Below are 17,083 nucleotides of genomic sequence, written 5' to 3'. Positions count from 1 at the left end.
TTTTTATTAACTTACAATGATTATATATCTAAATCATTCTAAGTTCTCTTTCTAAAGAAGTCTATGGACACTCTTTATTGGAGCACAAGAGCACAAAAAATAGTAGACAAATTGCAAAATGTGAACTATATGTATTTCTATTATCCAACTGGCAGAGCCCTAAAGGGAATCTTTAGGAGGGTCTGTGGGCACTTGTCAAATATTAAGTAGAAACTCATTGTCTGGTTCAATTAATACTGACAAAGGGAGTTTGCTCAGGCCTTCTCTCCACATATGTATCTATCTGATTCATTTAAATTTACTTTCATTGCATAATAAAATCAGATAATTACTGATCTCTAAAAAAACTTTATTTTTTTGTCAATATAGCTAATATAACTAGTCGATTTATGGAAATTCACTTTCAAATTTAATTTGCAAGACGATTTCACTTAACCAATATATTTCAAGTTCTTACATTGTCTATTTTCTCCAATTTCTTGGAATTTTGGGTTCTATTATGTATAGGTATATATTTCTATTTGCATATTTTATCAGACAGAGAGAAGTTATTTGGAGAAATGGAGGCAAGATGAACCCAAATCTGATCAGAAGACATATTTTGTTCTTGAAGAATAAGAATCTGATTCTATTGTCCATGCAGACAGATTTTGACAGGTGATTTTCTTTTATGAAAGAACTAGAGGCCTAATGCATGAAATTCATGCAAGAGTAGGCCTTCCTTGCCCAGGCTGCTGGCACCGGCTTCCCTCTGGCACCCAGGACCTGGGCTTCCCTTGCAGCTCCAGTTTTGTCTGGAAGGACAGAAGGACAGAAGGACATCCGGAAGGATATCCAGTCTAATTAGCACATTATGCTTTTATTATTATAGATATGTAAAGACTTTTTCCTTATAATTTTTTATTATTCCCTAAAATTCCTAATAATTTCTGTAGACTCTTGAATACTTTTATCACTCTCCTCTTTTAATCTTCCTTGAATTTGCTTACGCTATCGCTCTTTTATTTCAAAACTTGCTTCTTATCCACTTGATCTGCTAATTGGGGTTTTACCTCCTGAGGTTCTTGGAGCTGCCTTTTCTTGCCAGCTGACTCTGTGCTCAATGTGCTTCTTTATACTCACCCTCTGTCTTTTCATCTTTCAATTTATATAATCTCTCTTATTCCTATTTTCTTCAGCTGCCTTAAGCTTGTTTTATTTCTGTGCATAGAGGAAAAATGTCCTCATGACAAGAAATGTCGCCGCTAGTGTTATTTTCTATTTCTAGTGTGTATTTTATTAATTTTTTTTCATTTATTAACCTATATACTGACACAGTGCCAGGCTTATTTCAAGATTTTTAACTCAGTCAACACCAACTGGTGTGTGTTAAACTAGGAGGAAAAAAAAGAAATCAAACAGAATAAGAATTACCAGAAATCAACTGCACTTTCTGGATGAAGAACTTTGGTAATTGAATTGTTACATCGCCACTAGGTATAGGGAAATGAATACAAAATGCCCAAGATAAAACTGAGGAGAATTATTGAGTCTGTTAAATTAGATTTGAATAATTTGCTCCTGTGCTATAACCTGTTCCTATAGGAAAGCATTATATGACTGAACCTGAAAATACAATTACTGTTAGACCTACAACACAGCAGCATCGCCAGATAGGTCGCACATTAAGTAACATAACCTAGTGTCTGAGTATGATTGAACATCAGCATCAGGAAACAAATATTGCATATGAATTAGGGTTAGAGTAGCTTTTTTTCTTTTTCTATATGTCTGAATAATAATGAGCCAATGGAAAGATTTAAACTTTTTCTGTTTTTCGACATTTTACTGAATATATTGAGGCCAGCCTGGAATTTTAAAAGCACTTGCAAATATATTTTCAGTGCTAACCTCACAGGCTAACTTCTTGCACATTTTTTGTATAAACATTTGTTTAAATAACCCTACACATGTGGGTGTGTGCCATAAGGTGAAAAAAAATAGTGTCAAATAGGATAATTTTGTTCAGAAAGAACTGCTGGTTTATAATGATAAAAAATGAAATGAAATGTTAAGTACAATGTAAAATACTGGTATAAGCTATATCACAAGTGTATTGCAATTATTTTTTTTCCACAGGCAGTAGTTATCCCACCATAATTCTAGTATTTCTAAAAAATTATTTATACCTTATAAGCTCTCAGAATAATTTGCTCTTACTTTTGACATTTGCAGAATACCCTCTATTCATAAAAGTGCTTTAATACAACATTTGAGGGCCAGATCCCTTGGTTCAGCTGTGAAGATGAGTTTATTGATCTTCTATAAGAGCAACACCTTTGGTTAGTTTCTGAGTCTTACGTCATGAGAAGAAAAAAGAAAAAGAACAGGTTTAAGTTTTCACTTTTTTATATGAAAATATGGTTACCTAAAAATAAACAAAGCAATTGGAAGAACAGTCCATGTGACTGGTGTACAGGATCACACTATCAATACAAAGGGTGCACAAAAGTTGGACCCACATGTTTATGACAAAGTTGGAAGAGCAAGGGTAGCTAAAGAAAAATGACACATAAAACTTTATTACATGCCAAATACTGAGAAAAATAGGACATCTGCTTATACATTTTATTTCAGATTATAGACTCAACAATTTTGAAATTCTTGTTGTTGACATGGAGCAAAAAGGTGGCGTTTTAATGTATAAACTTTTTCATTTTCTTCAAACTGGTAAATGTTTTGTGTCTCTTCCAGATGACACTAATATTGCCTTTAGATGACTGAGAATTTCTTCCTTCCAGGAACTCAGGTTATAACACTTACTAGTACATAAGGCTTTACAATGTACAAAAACATTCACATTGACCATGCACTTAGTACGGCCTTTATCATGTGTGTCATGCTTTTTATTCCTTAATATTTAAGGACTAAAAGGAAGACATTATCTTATGTAGTTTAGTATTACTCAAACTATTTCCTACAATTTTCTGTAAACTAAATTATTGATTGATCCCATTAAAAATTTCAAAGCTAGAAACCATAAAAAATTAAAAGACTAATCAATTTGAATAGGTACTAAATTTCATGTTTCTGAATAGGAGAACATAAAACCCACATGGAATGATGAGAAGAATAATGATGTTATGGCATAATATTCTCAAATTGTTATATAAATTTAAAAAATCTATATATATATATATAAAAGCCCAGTGACTATTATGGCTGAACGACTGAAACGACCAGAACAACCAGTCGCTATGATGCGCACTGACCACCAGGGAGCAGAATCTCAATGCAGGAGCTGCCCCCTGGTGGCCAGTGCACACCAACAGCGGCAGCACTGATCATCCAGAAGCTTGGCTCCTGGTGGGTGAGCGCAGCGGTGGTGGCTGGAGCCTCTCCCTCCTCTGCAGCAGCACTAAGGAGCAGCGAGCTAAGTGGTTAGGAGCAAGGGGTCCTGGATTGTGAGAGGGAGCAGGCCAGACTGAGGGACCCCCCCTGCACAAATTTTGTGCATTGGGCCTCTAGTATATATAAAATCTCCTAATGAAACTTTTTGTAATATTCAGATAGCTAAGCATTCAGTGCCTTTGCCTCAGAAAGCAGAGAAAACCATGTTAATTTTTGAGGTTTGAAAATCAGATTGCCAATTCAAAATAATAGCCAAGAATTATGGTTTCTCTTTACATCCTACATTTCAACAAGAAAAACATAATTGCAAGAGAAATAATTATGTCACAAAAGAGTAAGTGACTAGGTAGATTCCTAGATAGCATGGGTCCCTGAAGAAGGGGCGTTCAGAGCCTTGCCTGCCAGGAAAGGGCTTGGATGAAGCACGGATGTTTCAGGCAGTCTGAGGGGATGGCTAATTTGTCCTTCCCTTTCTGTCCAAAGCTCAGAGGGCAGCAGGGCCAGGGGAGGAGTAGCTGAGAGCCATGTCTCAACAGAAAGAAACAGAAGGAGCCAGGAAGTTTCATGGGTTCCAGTGAGATTTCCAAACTCTTGTGCCTCTGGCAGAATGAGTAAATGAGTGAAAGGGTTTTCCGAAGAGGCCCCGTAGTTGGGAAGAGGGATGGGTTAACTTTGCCTTCAGGTGCTGTGTTTGCAGACCAGAGAGAGCTAAGTACAGATGGTTCACTCCCAGCCCTGGAAGCACGCTAACCACTTACACTTGACGTAACCTCGGGTATAGTTAGGCAGAGGCCTAAATGGATGGAAACTATGCTTCTATTACTGAGTGGAATGGAGATTAATAAGAGCTTTTTGCTAATATATTTTTTTAGAAGATTAAGGTTCCTACCTGTTATAGGACTAAAGCGGATTCCTTAAAAACATGTGAGGGGAACTCCAGGCAAAGATGAGAGAATAGTGGGAACCTGAAAAGGAGATTTCCGTTCTGCACCTCACAGGGGAGGTGAGCGGACTGCGCCAGGAACCCCAGGTAGGAGAGGTATACAAGTGTGCTCAGGACCTGCTTTTTCTCATGGCAGCATGATGCTCACTGAAGTGGCGAAGACACCAGGAAGGATTTTGGGCGGAGAGGTCTGAGAAAGACAGCAGAGTTTTTGGATGCCTGGATTCACCCAGGAGAGCCCAAGGTGCATATGTGAGTGGCAGGGGAATAGAACTTGAGTTTCACCAAGTTTAATGGGAAATTTTTTTTTCCTTTTTAACTTTTTTTATTTTTATTTTTTTTCATTTTTTTATTAAGGTATTATATGTGTACATATCTTACCATTGCCCCTCCCCACTCCCATTCATGCCCTCACCCCCCAGTGTTTTGCATCCATTGGTTATGCTTATATGCATGTATACAAGTCCTTCGGTTGATCTCTTATCTCCCCCTCCTCTCCCTAACCTTCCCACTGTAATTTGACAGTCTGTTTGATGCTTTACTGCCTCTGTATCTATCTTTTTGTCATCAGTTTATAATGTTCTTTATTGTCCATAAATGAGTGAGATCATGTGGTATTTTTCTTTCATTGACTGGCTTATTTCACTTAGCATGATGTTCTCCAATTCCATCCAGGTTGCTGCAAATGGTAAGAATGGGAAATTTTCTTTAATAGGAATTCTTTTCGAGGGAAAGAATGGGCCTGTGGACTCCAGAAGGATACTGACATACTAGAAAAAGCTGGTCTTGACGTGATGATTTGGAAAGAGGAATGATGGGTTGTTATTTGTGTAAACTAAAATTGAAGGCCAAATGTGAACAGAGGTGCCTCAGGGGATGGTCAGTGGACAGCTAACCCACCCAGGCAAAATGCAGCTTCTCTCCAGCACTTCGTTCTGCTAATCAAGGAACATGTACCAGGGGTAGTGAATGGGTAAATGAAGAGATTTGGTGAATTGCCTAAGATTAAATTCTATCACAGGGAGGAACTTAAAAAGGAACAAAAGAGAAAAACTGAGTTTTTCTATAGAAAAATAGAAAATTAGTTTTTGAAAATGATCATTATAGAAAAGTTGATCATTTCTTGATCAACTGACCTTACTGGAATGTGACATGTATTGTTTTTTATTTGCATTATATTTTATAATTTTCAAGCATATTTTTTTACTTCAAATGCATATCAGCAGCATTAGTGCTAAAAAAGCATTTTTGTTGTTGCTCGTACTGCTAAAATAAGGTTTTAAAAATTGAGATATGCTAAAATTAGTATATTTTAAATGCCTATAGAATTGGAATCTCTATTCTTTATTTTTTAAAAGTTAGAATAGTGTAGTAGTCTGAAAATCTAATGTTTTTCAGACTTTTTTTGATTAATGGCTATTCCTGATTAGAATCATTTGGGAAATCAGTACAATAATGAGATAATTTTGATTTGAATTTAGGAGTGAGGCACCCTTCACTTACACAGCCATTATGTGGCGTTAAAAATAGATTATTATCATCTTTCTTGGATTTCAATTGCTGTGAAAAAAGAATAAAAAAACACACCATATACATAAATCTCTCTATTATAGGAAATTGCTATTTCACCATTTTTTTATTTTTTGCTTAAAAAATATATTTCCCAAGGTTGGGAGACTTTACTTAGTTCTAGTAAATGTTAAAGTTCAATCTATATAAAATACAATTAAGGGCTTGACTTATTTGGTATTAATTTAAAAGTTTGAAAAGTTAAGTGAAACTGAGATTTTAAAAAAACAACAAACGAAAACAAAGACCCTGTCACATGCACTGGCCTGAAGGAGTTACTAGTTACCTGAATATAAGATGCCACTTATATGATTATTGTAATGTAACTAAGAAGACATGGTAACAATTAATGTATAATTTTGATGATAAATTATTTAAGGTAGTATCTTATTAGTCTTAGTATTTTAGTGGTTTTGACTATCACTTGAATACTGGAAATGCCTCAAATTTCTGAATTAATCTCATGATTTATTATATAGATTTTAATCTAATATTCTGAGTATAGTATTTTGACTGTTTCAGAGGATCTTTTTGTAGTTTTGCTTTTGTTGAGCTATGTTTTATAAATGCATATGCAAATAAATTTTCCTTTTTTAATTGTGCCATATAATAATCCTATATAATAAAGAGGTAATATGCAAATTGACCATCATGCCCTCACAAGATGATTGCCTAGGACCAGGCCAGCAGGGGTGTTAGTGAGGGACGACCAAATGACTGAACAAGCAGGCTGCGTGGGGTGACCAGGCCAGCAGGGGGGGCAGTTGGGAGCGACCAGGCCAGCAGGGGGAGGCAGTTGGGAGTGACCAGGCTGGCCTGGGGGGCAGTTAGGGGCAACCAGGCCAGCAGAGGGGGGCAGTTGGGGGTGACCAGGTAAGCATTGGGGGCAGTTAGGGGCGACCAGGCCAGAGTGGGGGCAGTGAGGGACAACTAGGCCGGTGGAAGGGCAGTTGGGGGTGACCAGGCTGGCAGGGGTGGTGCAGTTGGGGGTGACCAGGCCATCGGGGAGGGGGGAGTTGGGGGCGATTAGCCTGGCAGGGGGGATGTGAGAGGTGACTAGGCCAGCAGGGGGCAGTTGGGGACAACCAGGCCAGCAGAGGGGGGCAGTTAGGGGCAATCAGGCCGGCACGCAGAGGCAATGAGGGGCAATCAGGCCAGCGGGGGGGCAGTTAGGGGCGACCAGGCAGGCAGGCAGGCAGGATGTCCGACTGCCGGTTTAGTCCCAATCCTGGGAGTCAGACATCCCCCAAGGTGTCCTGGATTGGACAAGGTACAGGCTGGGCTGAGGGTACCCCCCGTGCACGAATTTTGTGCACCAGGCCTCTAGTTTTTCTATAAATGATGACATGTTAAATGGGCTGCTTATTACTTCCATGTCTAATTTCTTTTCATTCAGTTTAGCTTATGATCGCATAATTTTGAGTTTCATGAGTATACTAGTTGGTTTATTTCAGTTGGAGGCTAAATTTGCAGTAACTTATGGAAATTCAGGGAAATTAACATCACTTAATTACTTGATTCTCCCAACAGCCCCATCTTCCTCATGAAAGAGGATTTGTGTACAGTAAGAGCTAAACCACCTACAAGTGGACCTAGAGAGACTATAAGCAACAGGTAAGTACATGCAGAAGCCTGAGATCTTTTAAAAACGCAAATTCAATAATATATTATTTTCCTCTTAAACAATACTAAAGCTTCTTGTGGCAGTAAGAATAAAGTGGATAAAATACTCATTTTTACCTGCAAGGCTTGGCATTATCTGGTCCCTGCCTACATCTCAACCTCAACTTGTCTCTTTGTCTTCTGCAACTTTATTGACTTTTTCCCCAGTTCCTTCAGTATGTCATGCCTTTTCCTGCCTTAGTGTCTTTGTATGTACTGCCTCTCATGTCTGAATACTCTTCTTCCTAACCTCTTCAATCTGGCTAGCTCTTACTCATTTTTCAAATCTCAACTTCAAATATTATTTCTTCTGTGAAAGCTCTTCTGACACCTCCAGACAGAATTAGGTTAGTGCTTGAATGGCTTTTCCCTATCAACTAGCTCATATCTTGACACATTAAGAGCATTCAAAGAATGCTTGTAGACTGAGGGATATTTGGATTTCTGAAATCTCTCAGCTAATTCTTTAAGTATTGACACATCAATATGTGGTAGTTACTGAAACCTTGGTTTGCTGTTTCAATACCTCGTCATACTTCCTACTCTAACGACTGTAAGCTTCTGTTGCAAATGAGGGTTTAGGTGCAAATTCAAGAGCTCTTGATCTCCAAATTTACTGCTCTAATGTTCGAAACCCAAGTCTTTAATAGTTTCTCTCTCTCTGATCACCGTCTTAAGGACTGATTGGAAAAGACAGAGCTGGTAAAGAGAAGTTGAGCAAAGGAGCTCAGACATTTCTCTGAAAAATCCCACACATTTTATGGCGTTTAGAGGTTAGACAACAAAACATGTTCATTTCAGTCATCAGATATAAGACCTACTTACTAAAGTTTTATGTCCTGATATAAACAGGTGGGAAAGCATGAAGACAGACAGCACTAGATTAATCACTCTGCGGATCTGCCTGGAAGCTCCATGACAGGCATTGCATCCTTGGGTATTTATATCTATCTGTGGAAAAAGGAACTGAAATCCTGGTTTTTCTTTCATTATTTTATTTTCTAGTTGGTTTGTTTCTTTTGCTTAATTCATTGTGCCTCACAGATCCCTTGGTCTAACAGCAGTCTGAAGATTCAGGTGCAGTCTAGTCCATGCCCTGCTAGGTTTTTAATTTGCTGTGAAATCTTGAACATGCTTCTTAACATCTCTGTGCTTAAATATCAGAATCTGGAGAAGAGTGGAAAAATTCGGTAATAATTGTGAGGAAAAAGTAGTAATGTGGTGGCAAAGCATTTTGAAAACATAAAGTCCTAACCATAAGAAAAAGAGGAAATCAGTCAAACCCTAGAACAACTGAGAATGGCCTTAAATGTACTTAGCTGTTGATGGAGAGATTTAGGTTTGATGGGAGGAAAATTTTTCTGACAGTAAATTGTTAAAATAAGCCACCTCATTCATTTGGGTTATAATATTTTCCTAGTATTTCACATTTTATTTTGTCATTGCAAATCTCCCATTAAGGTATATGTAGAAGCTATAAAATATAAATTGTGCCATAAGTATAACCAGCTATATGAGATATGGCCAGGCTTTGAGTAAGCAGCCTTTAGTAAGCAGCCTTGAGTAAAGCAACCTTTAGTGGTCAATTTTAATCTGTAGTTTAGATAATAACTAGGCTAAAACTGGACAGAGTTTGTCAAATAAATAATGTGGTTTTGTGGCTTTAGAATTTCATAGCTTACAGTAATATTCTTCCTAAGAATATTTACTTAATCAAACAGTCAATCCAGAATATCCAATTGTAGAATTTCAGGCACTTGAGAACAGGGAAAAGGATATGTTATATTTACTTATTTGGCAAACTTGGAGCTACAGAAACCACATCTTAATTGGTCATTTGTTTTCTTTTTCTTTTTAAATTTATTATCAAGCCTGTTTTACTTCTTTCTTGAGTACATGATAAGGAGTTGGCATCTGATAAGAGATGAGTTTCTGGAAGGAAAGACTAAAATAGTGGAACTGAAATGTGGAGTTAAAGGGATGAGAAGAGATAAACCAAAGAACTTATATACTGATACTAGAGGCCCGGTGCATGAAAATCACGCACAGGTAGGGTCCCTAGGCCTGGCCGGCAATCGGGGCTGATCAGGTTCCTTGCCTCCCTGCCTCCTCACCTCCTCCTTCCCTGGCTTCCTCAGCACCTCATCTCCGCTGCTGCTGGTTGCCCGCCATGTTACATGCCACCCCCTGGTGGTCAGCACACGTCATAGTGAGTGATCGAACTCCCCTTCTCCTGGTCGAACTCCCAAGGGGACACTTTGCATATTAGCCTTTTATATATATATAGATGCGTAGCCCATGGACATGGGCAATAGGGTAGTGAAGACCTGGAGAGGTGGGTGGGACTGGGAGGAGGCGGAGGGCCCTTAATGGGGAGGATTGGGAGATATGTGTAATACTATCAAAAAATATATTTTAAGAAAAGAAATGTGTACATTTCTTTCTAAAAATATATAAATGTGTACAATAAAAATATATTTTTAAAAAGAAATGTATAGGGGATTTTTAAATATTTGCCTTGGTAACTCATATATTGAAGTCATATAGGAACACATTAGTTTCTAGAATGCTAATTTTGTTCACTTAAACTTTAATATTAAAATTTATTAGCTCTACATTTTTATAATAGGGATATCAGTCTCCAGTGTGCATGATCAAAGGCTGCCACCTTTGAATCAATATTTTTGCAATGATACCTTAGCAAGATTACGATGTTGCTAATAACACTGAAAATTCCAATTAGACATACAATTCAGAGTAAAAAATTTACTGCATTATCATATGGTTAAGAGGCTTGCTTTGCATTTTTTAAGATTGTCTTAAATATGTCACTGAACTCTGATGGATGTGCATAATATTTTTGTTTGTTTGTTTATCAGAAGTAAACCTTATGATTCTTACACAGAAGGAACGAGCTAGAAGATTGTGAAATTACTTTGGTTTAGTCACAGCTTTTAAATTGAAATACACAGTAGTTTATTTCAAGTTTCAGTCCTTAACTTGTCTGTTCTTGATGAAACCCTCAAAGAATGTAGAAATATAATTCTCAATAAATCAGTGTGTTTGCAGTATTTCTTGATTAAAAATCTAAAGTTTTAGGCATATAGCTTTTGATTGTGACTATAATATGTTGCATTTGATTGTTTAATTATTGAAAATATAGCACAGGAATTCCTTAACATATATTTCATGTGCAACTTTCCCTTTCTATGGCCACAGTTTAATTTAAAACAAATTATCTATCGCTCTTGACCTTGAAGTTTCTTCTTTGTGTGAGTCTTTCATTCTGTTTTCAATATCTAAATCTATAAAAAGCAATAATGACAAGTACTGTCCTTATTATCATAACATGATTTTTTTAAAATCTCAATTAATCTCCAATACAACATATAATATTAATCATATCTTAGGCACTTCATTAAATTTTTCTATGGTCACAGTAAGTGTGTCACTTTTCAAGACAAAAATATAAACTCTTCTCTTTAAAAACATAGAATAAAAAGAGATAATCTTAAAGGAAGACTGGAGGAAATGCAGAACCAATGAAGGCAGAAGCTATATATTACTTAGAAAACCAGGAACAAAATTTATAGTGCACTCTTTAAATAATATATTAGTTTGACTCCTGCTGGGCTATATATTTTTATATATTTAATGTGAGCTTGGGGACTCATTTATAATTGGACCAAGTTAGTTTTACCTGCATCTATACCGAGTGAAGTTGCTGCTACTATAGGAAAGCAAGGAGAAACAGTAATTTATACATGTCTGTTCCCTGAGTCTAGTTGAGTCTTACTAACTTATCACAAAACATTTGCTTTATATAAGTGTGCAAAGCAGCATTCAATATGTTAAGACTTCCTCATATGGCATACATTCTATTGGCCATTAATAATATTAATCCTTCTGTAATTCATATGATCGTTAAAATTGAAATTATGTGTTCAGTTACAATGGAAAGTGAAGAACTGACAATTACTTCCTGAAATATACTTTATTGGCTGAAAATAAACTGCTAAATAAATATCTTGCCTTCAGATTTAATCTATAGGAAAACTTTTATCCCAAGACCTGTTTTGCACAGACCTCTCAGATATTTTTTCTTTTTTATTTCTTAGTTTGGATTGACTAGTGTTTACAAAGTATTTGGAAGATGTAATGTGCTATGTAAGTGCTAATCCCAATAAAAGTATTTTAGACTGATTCTGAGAGCTGACTTGTGAAGCATGCAGCTTTGTGAGTGAATAGAGCAAAGATGACTAAAATCAACATCATTTGTAATTTAAAATACTCTGAACAACAAAAAAGATTCAACTATGGCTTTCATTTTGGCAGGCTGCAAATATAGATTGCTTAACAGTGGTAGCCTGTCAATATAAAGCATTTAGCACTTCACTAAGCAACTTGAGAGTTTTTTACTTTAGGAAGAAATAATATATGGGAAATCAGATTTTATGCAATATTATTTTGTGGTATGACTATATCAGTATGAAAAAGAAAACCACAACTCAACAAAATCTAAGAAAATAGAGTTTTTGCTATAGAATTTATCAGTGTAGAGATTGTTCAGAAAGAGGAGACCCTCTCTATAAAGCCTCTATCCTCCATCCCATCATGAATGTGCAGAGAGGTGAGTACAGAAATCAGTGGCACAGAAAAAAAGTATCATATTTAAAAGGAAAGATTGAGAATAGATAAAAGATTGACAGCCATTCATAGGAAAAATAACCTTGGAATGCATTTGAGTAGTTCCCACAATCTAGTTTCACAAAATGCAAAGTATTTTTTATTAAAGTAATAAATGTTGATTGAATTTACAAAATATTTTTAAAACTTTGGGTAACACTTTTATTTATTATGTTTTTATGATGCCAGTCTTAAACGTAATTTAATTTTGCTCTTAAAGAATATCAAATAAGTAAGACAAATAAGACCTCTCAGAACGAACAGTCTGGAAAGTATAATAAAATATCTAAGTAAATGTTTATACTACGAAAGAGAATGTAATTACATGAGTAAGATACTGATTTGATATTTTGGGAATTCAGAGGCAGAAATTTTGCATCCATCATGAGGTATAAAGAATAATATTAAAATAATGTAGTTCTGCAAATATCTATTTATCTATATCTATCTATCTATCTATCTATCTATCTATCTATCTATCTATCTATTGAATTGTTTCAGAGAGAAGGATTTAAGGTTACAATAGCAGAAAAAGATTAATTTTGTTCATTAATTCTACAACTCTTTATTTTGATTCTTATATTTAAAAACAAAGGTCTTGAATTTAAAAGTGCATTACTTTGTTAATAAATGAAAGCTGTGTGTGTATGGTTTATAGATTAATTTAGCTTATTTTTTTTCCATTGGAAAACATACTAAGACTAATATGTTTAAGGAAAATTTACATATTTTTTAAAAAATTGAACAAGATTCATTTCCATATTTTAACCTAAATTATGGGCAGATAGGATAAAATCATTATGCTTCAATCATTTCATTGGCCAGTGGGCCCTCTGAGTAATAAAATTGGAGATGTGGCTGTCCAAAATAGAAAGAAAACTAGATACTCTAATGGTAGTAAAACTATATTTTTATTATCATTCTAATCCCTTCTACTGTTGATCTTATTTTTATATTGTAACCCTTATATATCTATGGCCCTTGTACCACTTCTTAATTTCCCATCATCCATATTTCATCCATTGCCATCATCCCCATCACTCACCTGTTTCCTTTCTCCTGTATATCTATTCTAATATGCACACTCATTGAGAAATGTTTAATTTTTTAAAGTATAAGGGTATTAACAAAATCTCTCATGATCTCACTACCTAGAGATAATCATTTTGTTTAATATTTGGTGTATACCTTTCAAATAATTTTTGATCCATAGATACTTTTAAAAGTTTGTATAATATTGTATAAAACCTAGTTAGCCTCAGCCATCAACTTTCCAGAGATTTCTTCAGGGAGATGGTAGTGGTGCTTTTTCACAATCCCTTAAATCCTAAGAAATAGGAAATACCAGTGTATATAAATCTATTCCAAGATGAAAAGAAGTTAAATTATAAAGCCCCAAACCAAAGTATATGGTTAACAAAGTCAACATGACTATTTTCCTAAATTATTTGAGTATGGAACACCAAACATTTATTAAATGTTCACTGATGCAGAGGAGCTTTATATCTAGAATGGAATGGATGTAATCGGGTAACAAGAGTACTGATCTATCAAGCCCTATGTGTGCAATCGTGGAATACCTGTTTCCGTCCATGGAAGGTTTTTTTCACTAAACATTGAGTTTCTTGAGGTTAAGACAATTAATTTTTGCATCACCTGAACCTAGCATAAAACATAACACATATTGGGTGGTTCTTGAGTTGAATGACAGGGCTGTATGAGGTAACTTTAATATTACTTAAAGTCTCTCTTTGGTTAATGATTCCTAAGCTCTAGGTGAATTACTTATAACTAAAAAATACCTATTAATTCTAGTATTTTACATAGGTGAAGTCCTTCCTCTGTGATGGTCAATGTGCTTTATATATATACACTGATATCACCTTCACAAAGCTTAAGGAGTAAGGGCCCTCACACCAGAGTAAGCCGTCCAGTAGACTGTCTTACAGAAGGAACCAGCTAAAGGAAGCCACTAAGGATAAGAGAACCAGAACTTTCAGGACTTGAAATCACCATCAGCTCAAAAGTGATCTGGAAAGGTTATTAAATTCATCTGCAGCTTTTCTTTTTCTTTCTTTTTTTTTTCTAGATTGATTTTTAGAGAGAGAGGAAGGGAGAGGGAGAGAGAAAAACACATATGGTTGCCTCCCATATGTGCCCTGACTGGGGATGGAACCCTCAACCTTGTATGAGCCCTGACTGGGAATTGAACCTTTTGGTGCATGGGACGATGCTCAACCAACTGAACCACACTGGCCAGGGCTCTTTTTCTTTCATTTCTCTCTCTATCTCTCTTTCTCACTCTCTCTTTATCTTTGCCAAGCATCCTGGCTTGCTATTCTAGATGAGATATATAACTTTTGTTAAGTAGAGGTAAGACATTTTATTATACTATATTCATTTTTCAATACTGTACTTTAAGAAGGATATTTTCAAATTAGGACTTATCCAAAAAAGAGAGTGAAGAAACTAAAAACCCATTTTGTATATGAGTCACAGAAACAGGGTTTTAAGAGCTTGAAGAATAAATAAAATAATGTGTGTATGATTTCTAATGCAAGTTATTTGCAGTGAAAGTTGGAGATGTTAATGGGAATATAATCCCATTAGAAATATTCCAGATTGGAGGGTGGATTTGTGGGTGGATTTGTGGAAGTCTGAATGAAATCTATTCCATGTGACTAAAGAGTTCAGACTTAAGAACAATGGATGAAAATCCCTAGGAGACCAAATCTAACTTTTTAGAACAAGCATGTCAAACTCAAAGGCTAACATGGGCCAAATAAACAAGGTTTAAGTTTATGTGGGCAGCAAAAAAACAAAAGCTTCAATTTTCATAGAAACGTAAGTTTATTTCGATAGAGACATGCTGAATACAAAGGGCTGAAATAAATGAGTAATTGTTAACATAAGATAATAGAACATTCTAATAAAAATTAATATTTTTTCTTGAACATTAACTTAACCAGACACTGAATAACTGCACAAATTAATAAGCGTAATGCAAATAAACCTATTTTTCTTGTTCTTCGAAAGCGAAATATTTCCTGTTGCACACACCAAACAAGTCAGTCCAAGACTAATGATGTGGCAACCGGCTGCTAAAATATTCGCTGCTAGTATTAGTGGAGAGAAATGATGTGCCTGTGCGTAAGGCGCAAGGGAAATGAATGCAACACAATTAAAGTAATCATTCATTAGTGAATGTTGTAGTTCATTATTAATAATTATGTATAACAGAATATTGTCAAAATTAACTTATGAAATTTTTATTATAATGTTTCTTACATACCGTTATATTGCCTGGGCTGCAACAATATTCATTGTGGGCCTCATGCATTCTGTGGGCCATGAGTTTGACATGCTTGCTTTAGAAGGACTATCATTTAACCATTTACAGCTGTCTCTTCCCCTAGAGGGCAGGCGACCGTGCCTTTGATATTTTTCTTACCAGTGCCTAGCCAGATTTCAATGTTGGTTTACTAAACACGTGAATGGGTGTTCAAACAAACAGTATAAAAGACTACGTCATCAGGTAGCAAGTTTTCGTTAATGGAAGGTTCATTTCCAGGGGACCGTCTGGTATGCTGCAGAGCAATTCTTCAAGAGCCTGATAAGAGACAATCATGGCATCAGGCAAATTAGGGCAGAGACTGCTACTAAAATCTGGTTGCCAGCCCAGAGTGGAGCTGTGAGTTAGACAATGAGCTATGGATCCTAGCTGAGAGGCCAGATGAGTCCCAGGGCTTGGGGTGGGGTTCAGGCTGCAGATCCCCACTAAGAGGTTCCAGCTGTCAAACCGACAGGCCATTTAAATGAGTAAGTCTGAGACAACGGTGATACAAAGATGTTAGCATTTTGATGAGTTAAGATTACTTGAACATTTGGAAAAATAAAATTGCAGGTCTTACCATAAACTGTTAGTAATTGCTAAAAGAAATCATTTCCAGAAATAGAATGTTCAATTCAGTGGTTCTCAAACATGACAGCATAACTCCCTACCGAGAGCACTAATTCTGATTTAGTAGTGAGGTGAAATTACTTCTACGTTAACTTTTTTCTTTCAAAGGAAATTAATCAGCCCCTTCTTCTGTCCCCCATCCCACTAATAAAATATAATTATACAGTTTTTAAAGTTTTGGATGTTCTTTGATATATAGAAATATTTCTTCACGTATATTTATGAAAGTGAGTGAAATATTCAGTTAAAAATGAAAATTTAATTAACTTATATTTACTTTATGACAAATAAGAAGTCTGATTCCATTTTAATTCTTTGATTGGATCATCAGGTACATGTTATTTTTTTTCTCCAAGGAGGCTAGGGGTCTGTTTTTAAAGTGAGAGAAAAAAAATCTGTCCACTCTAAGTATCAATTATCCTCCTCTTCGTATTAACAACCCCAGATTTTAGCTGACTACCTTGTTGCCCAGATCAAAAAGTAGACTTCCCCTTCCAATGGTTGTGGCCTTATGAATAAATTGTGACCAATGAGAACTAAGTGTTATGTGAAACTTCCAGGGAATGTCTTCAAAACGAATGGTATTTTTATTCTTAGTCCCTGTCCCTTTTCTTGAGATGTGGACATGATAACTAGAGCACAAGCAGCCATAATGTGATATGAGGCAGCACACTAAGTTATGACAGAACATCAGGAAGCTACAAAATAGCTTTGGGCTGCCTAAATCTATTACTGAATTAAGAGTAAATGTTCATTTTGTTTGTCATATCTTGCTGGTGTTATTATTGCTGTTGTTATTATATGTAGCTGAACTTAATGCTGATCTACTAGAAGATGTAACTGTCAAGGGCACACACACATTCACTCACATA

General features: G+C 35.9%; 1 protein-coding gene across 6 annotated transcripts in view; it reads left to right on the top strand.

Moving 5' to 3' along the window:
• The window catches only part of LOC307108733 (uncharacterized protein), an 823,426-nt gene that overhangs the window by 376,547 nt on the left and 429,796 nt on the right, over positions 1-17,083 (top strand). For 4 of the 6 annotated variants that reach the window (XM_079786881.1, XM_079786883.1, XM_079786882.1 and 1 more), the window contains exons 8-9: positions 4,470-4,577; positions 7,433-7,516. In XM_079786881.1, coding sequence (XP_079643007.1) covers positions 4,549-4,577; positions 7,433-7,516 — 113 coding nt within the window. In that variant the 5' untranslated portion in view covers positions 4,470-4,548. Of the gene's footprint in view, positions 1-4,469; positions 4,586-7,432; positions 7,517-17,083 lie in introns of all 6 variants that reach the window. The other 2 variants (XM_079786885.1, XM_079786886.1) reach the window with 2 other exon arrangements.

Source organism: Cnephaeus nilssonii (genome assembly GCF_951640355.1).
Source record: "Cnephaeus nilssonii genome assembly, chromosome: 2".
NCBI lineage: Eukaryota > Metazoa > Chordata > Mammalia > Chiroptera > Vespertilionidae > Cnephaeus > Cnephaeus nilssonii.
This window is presented reverse-complemented; position numbering and strand designations above follow the sequence as displayed.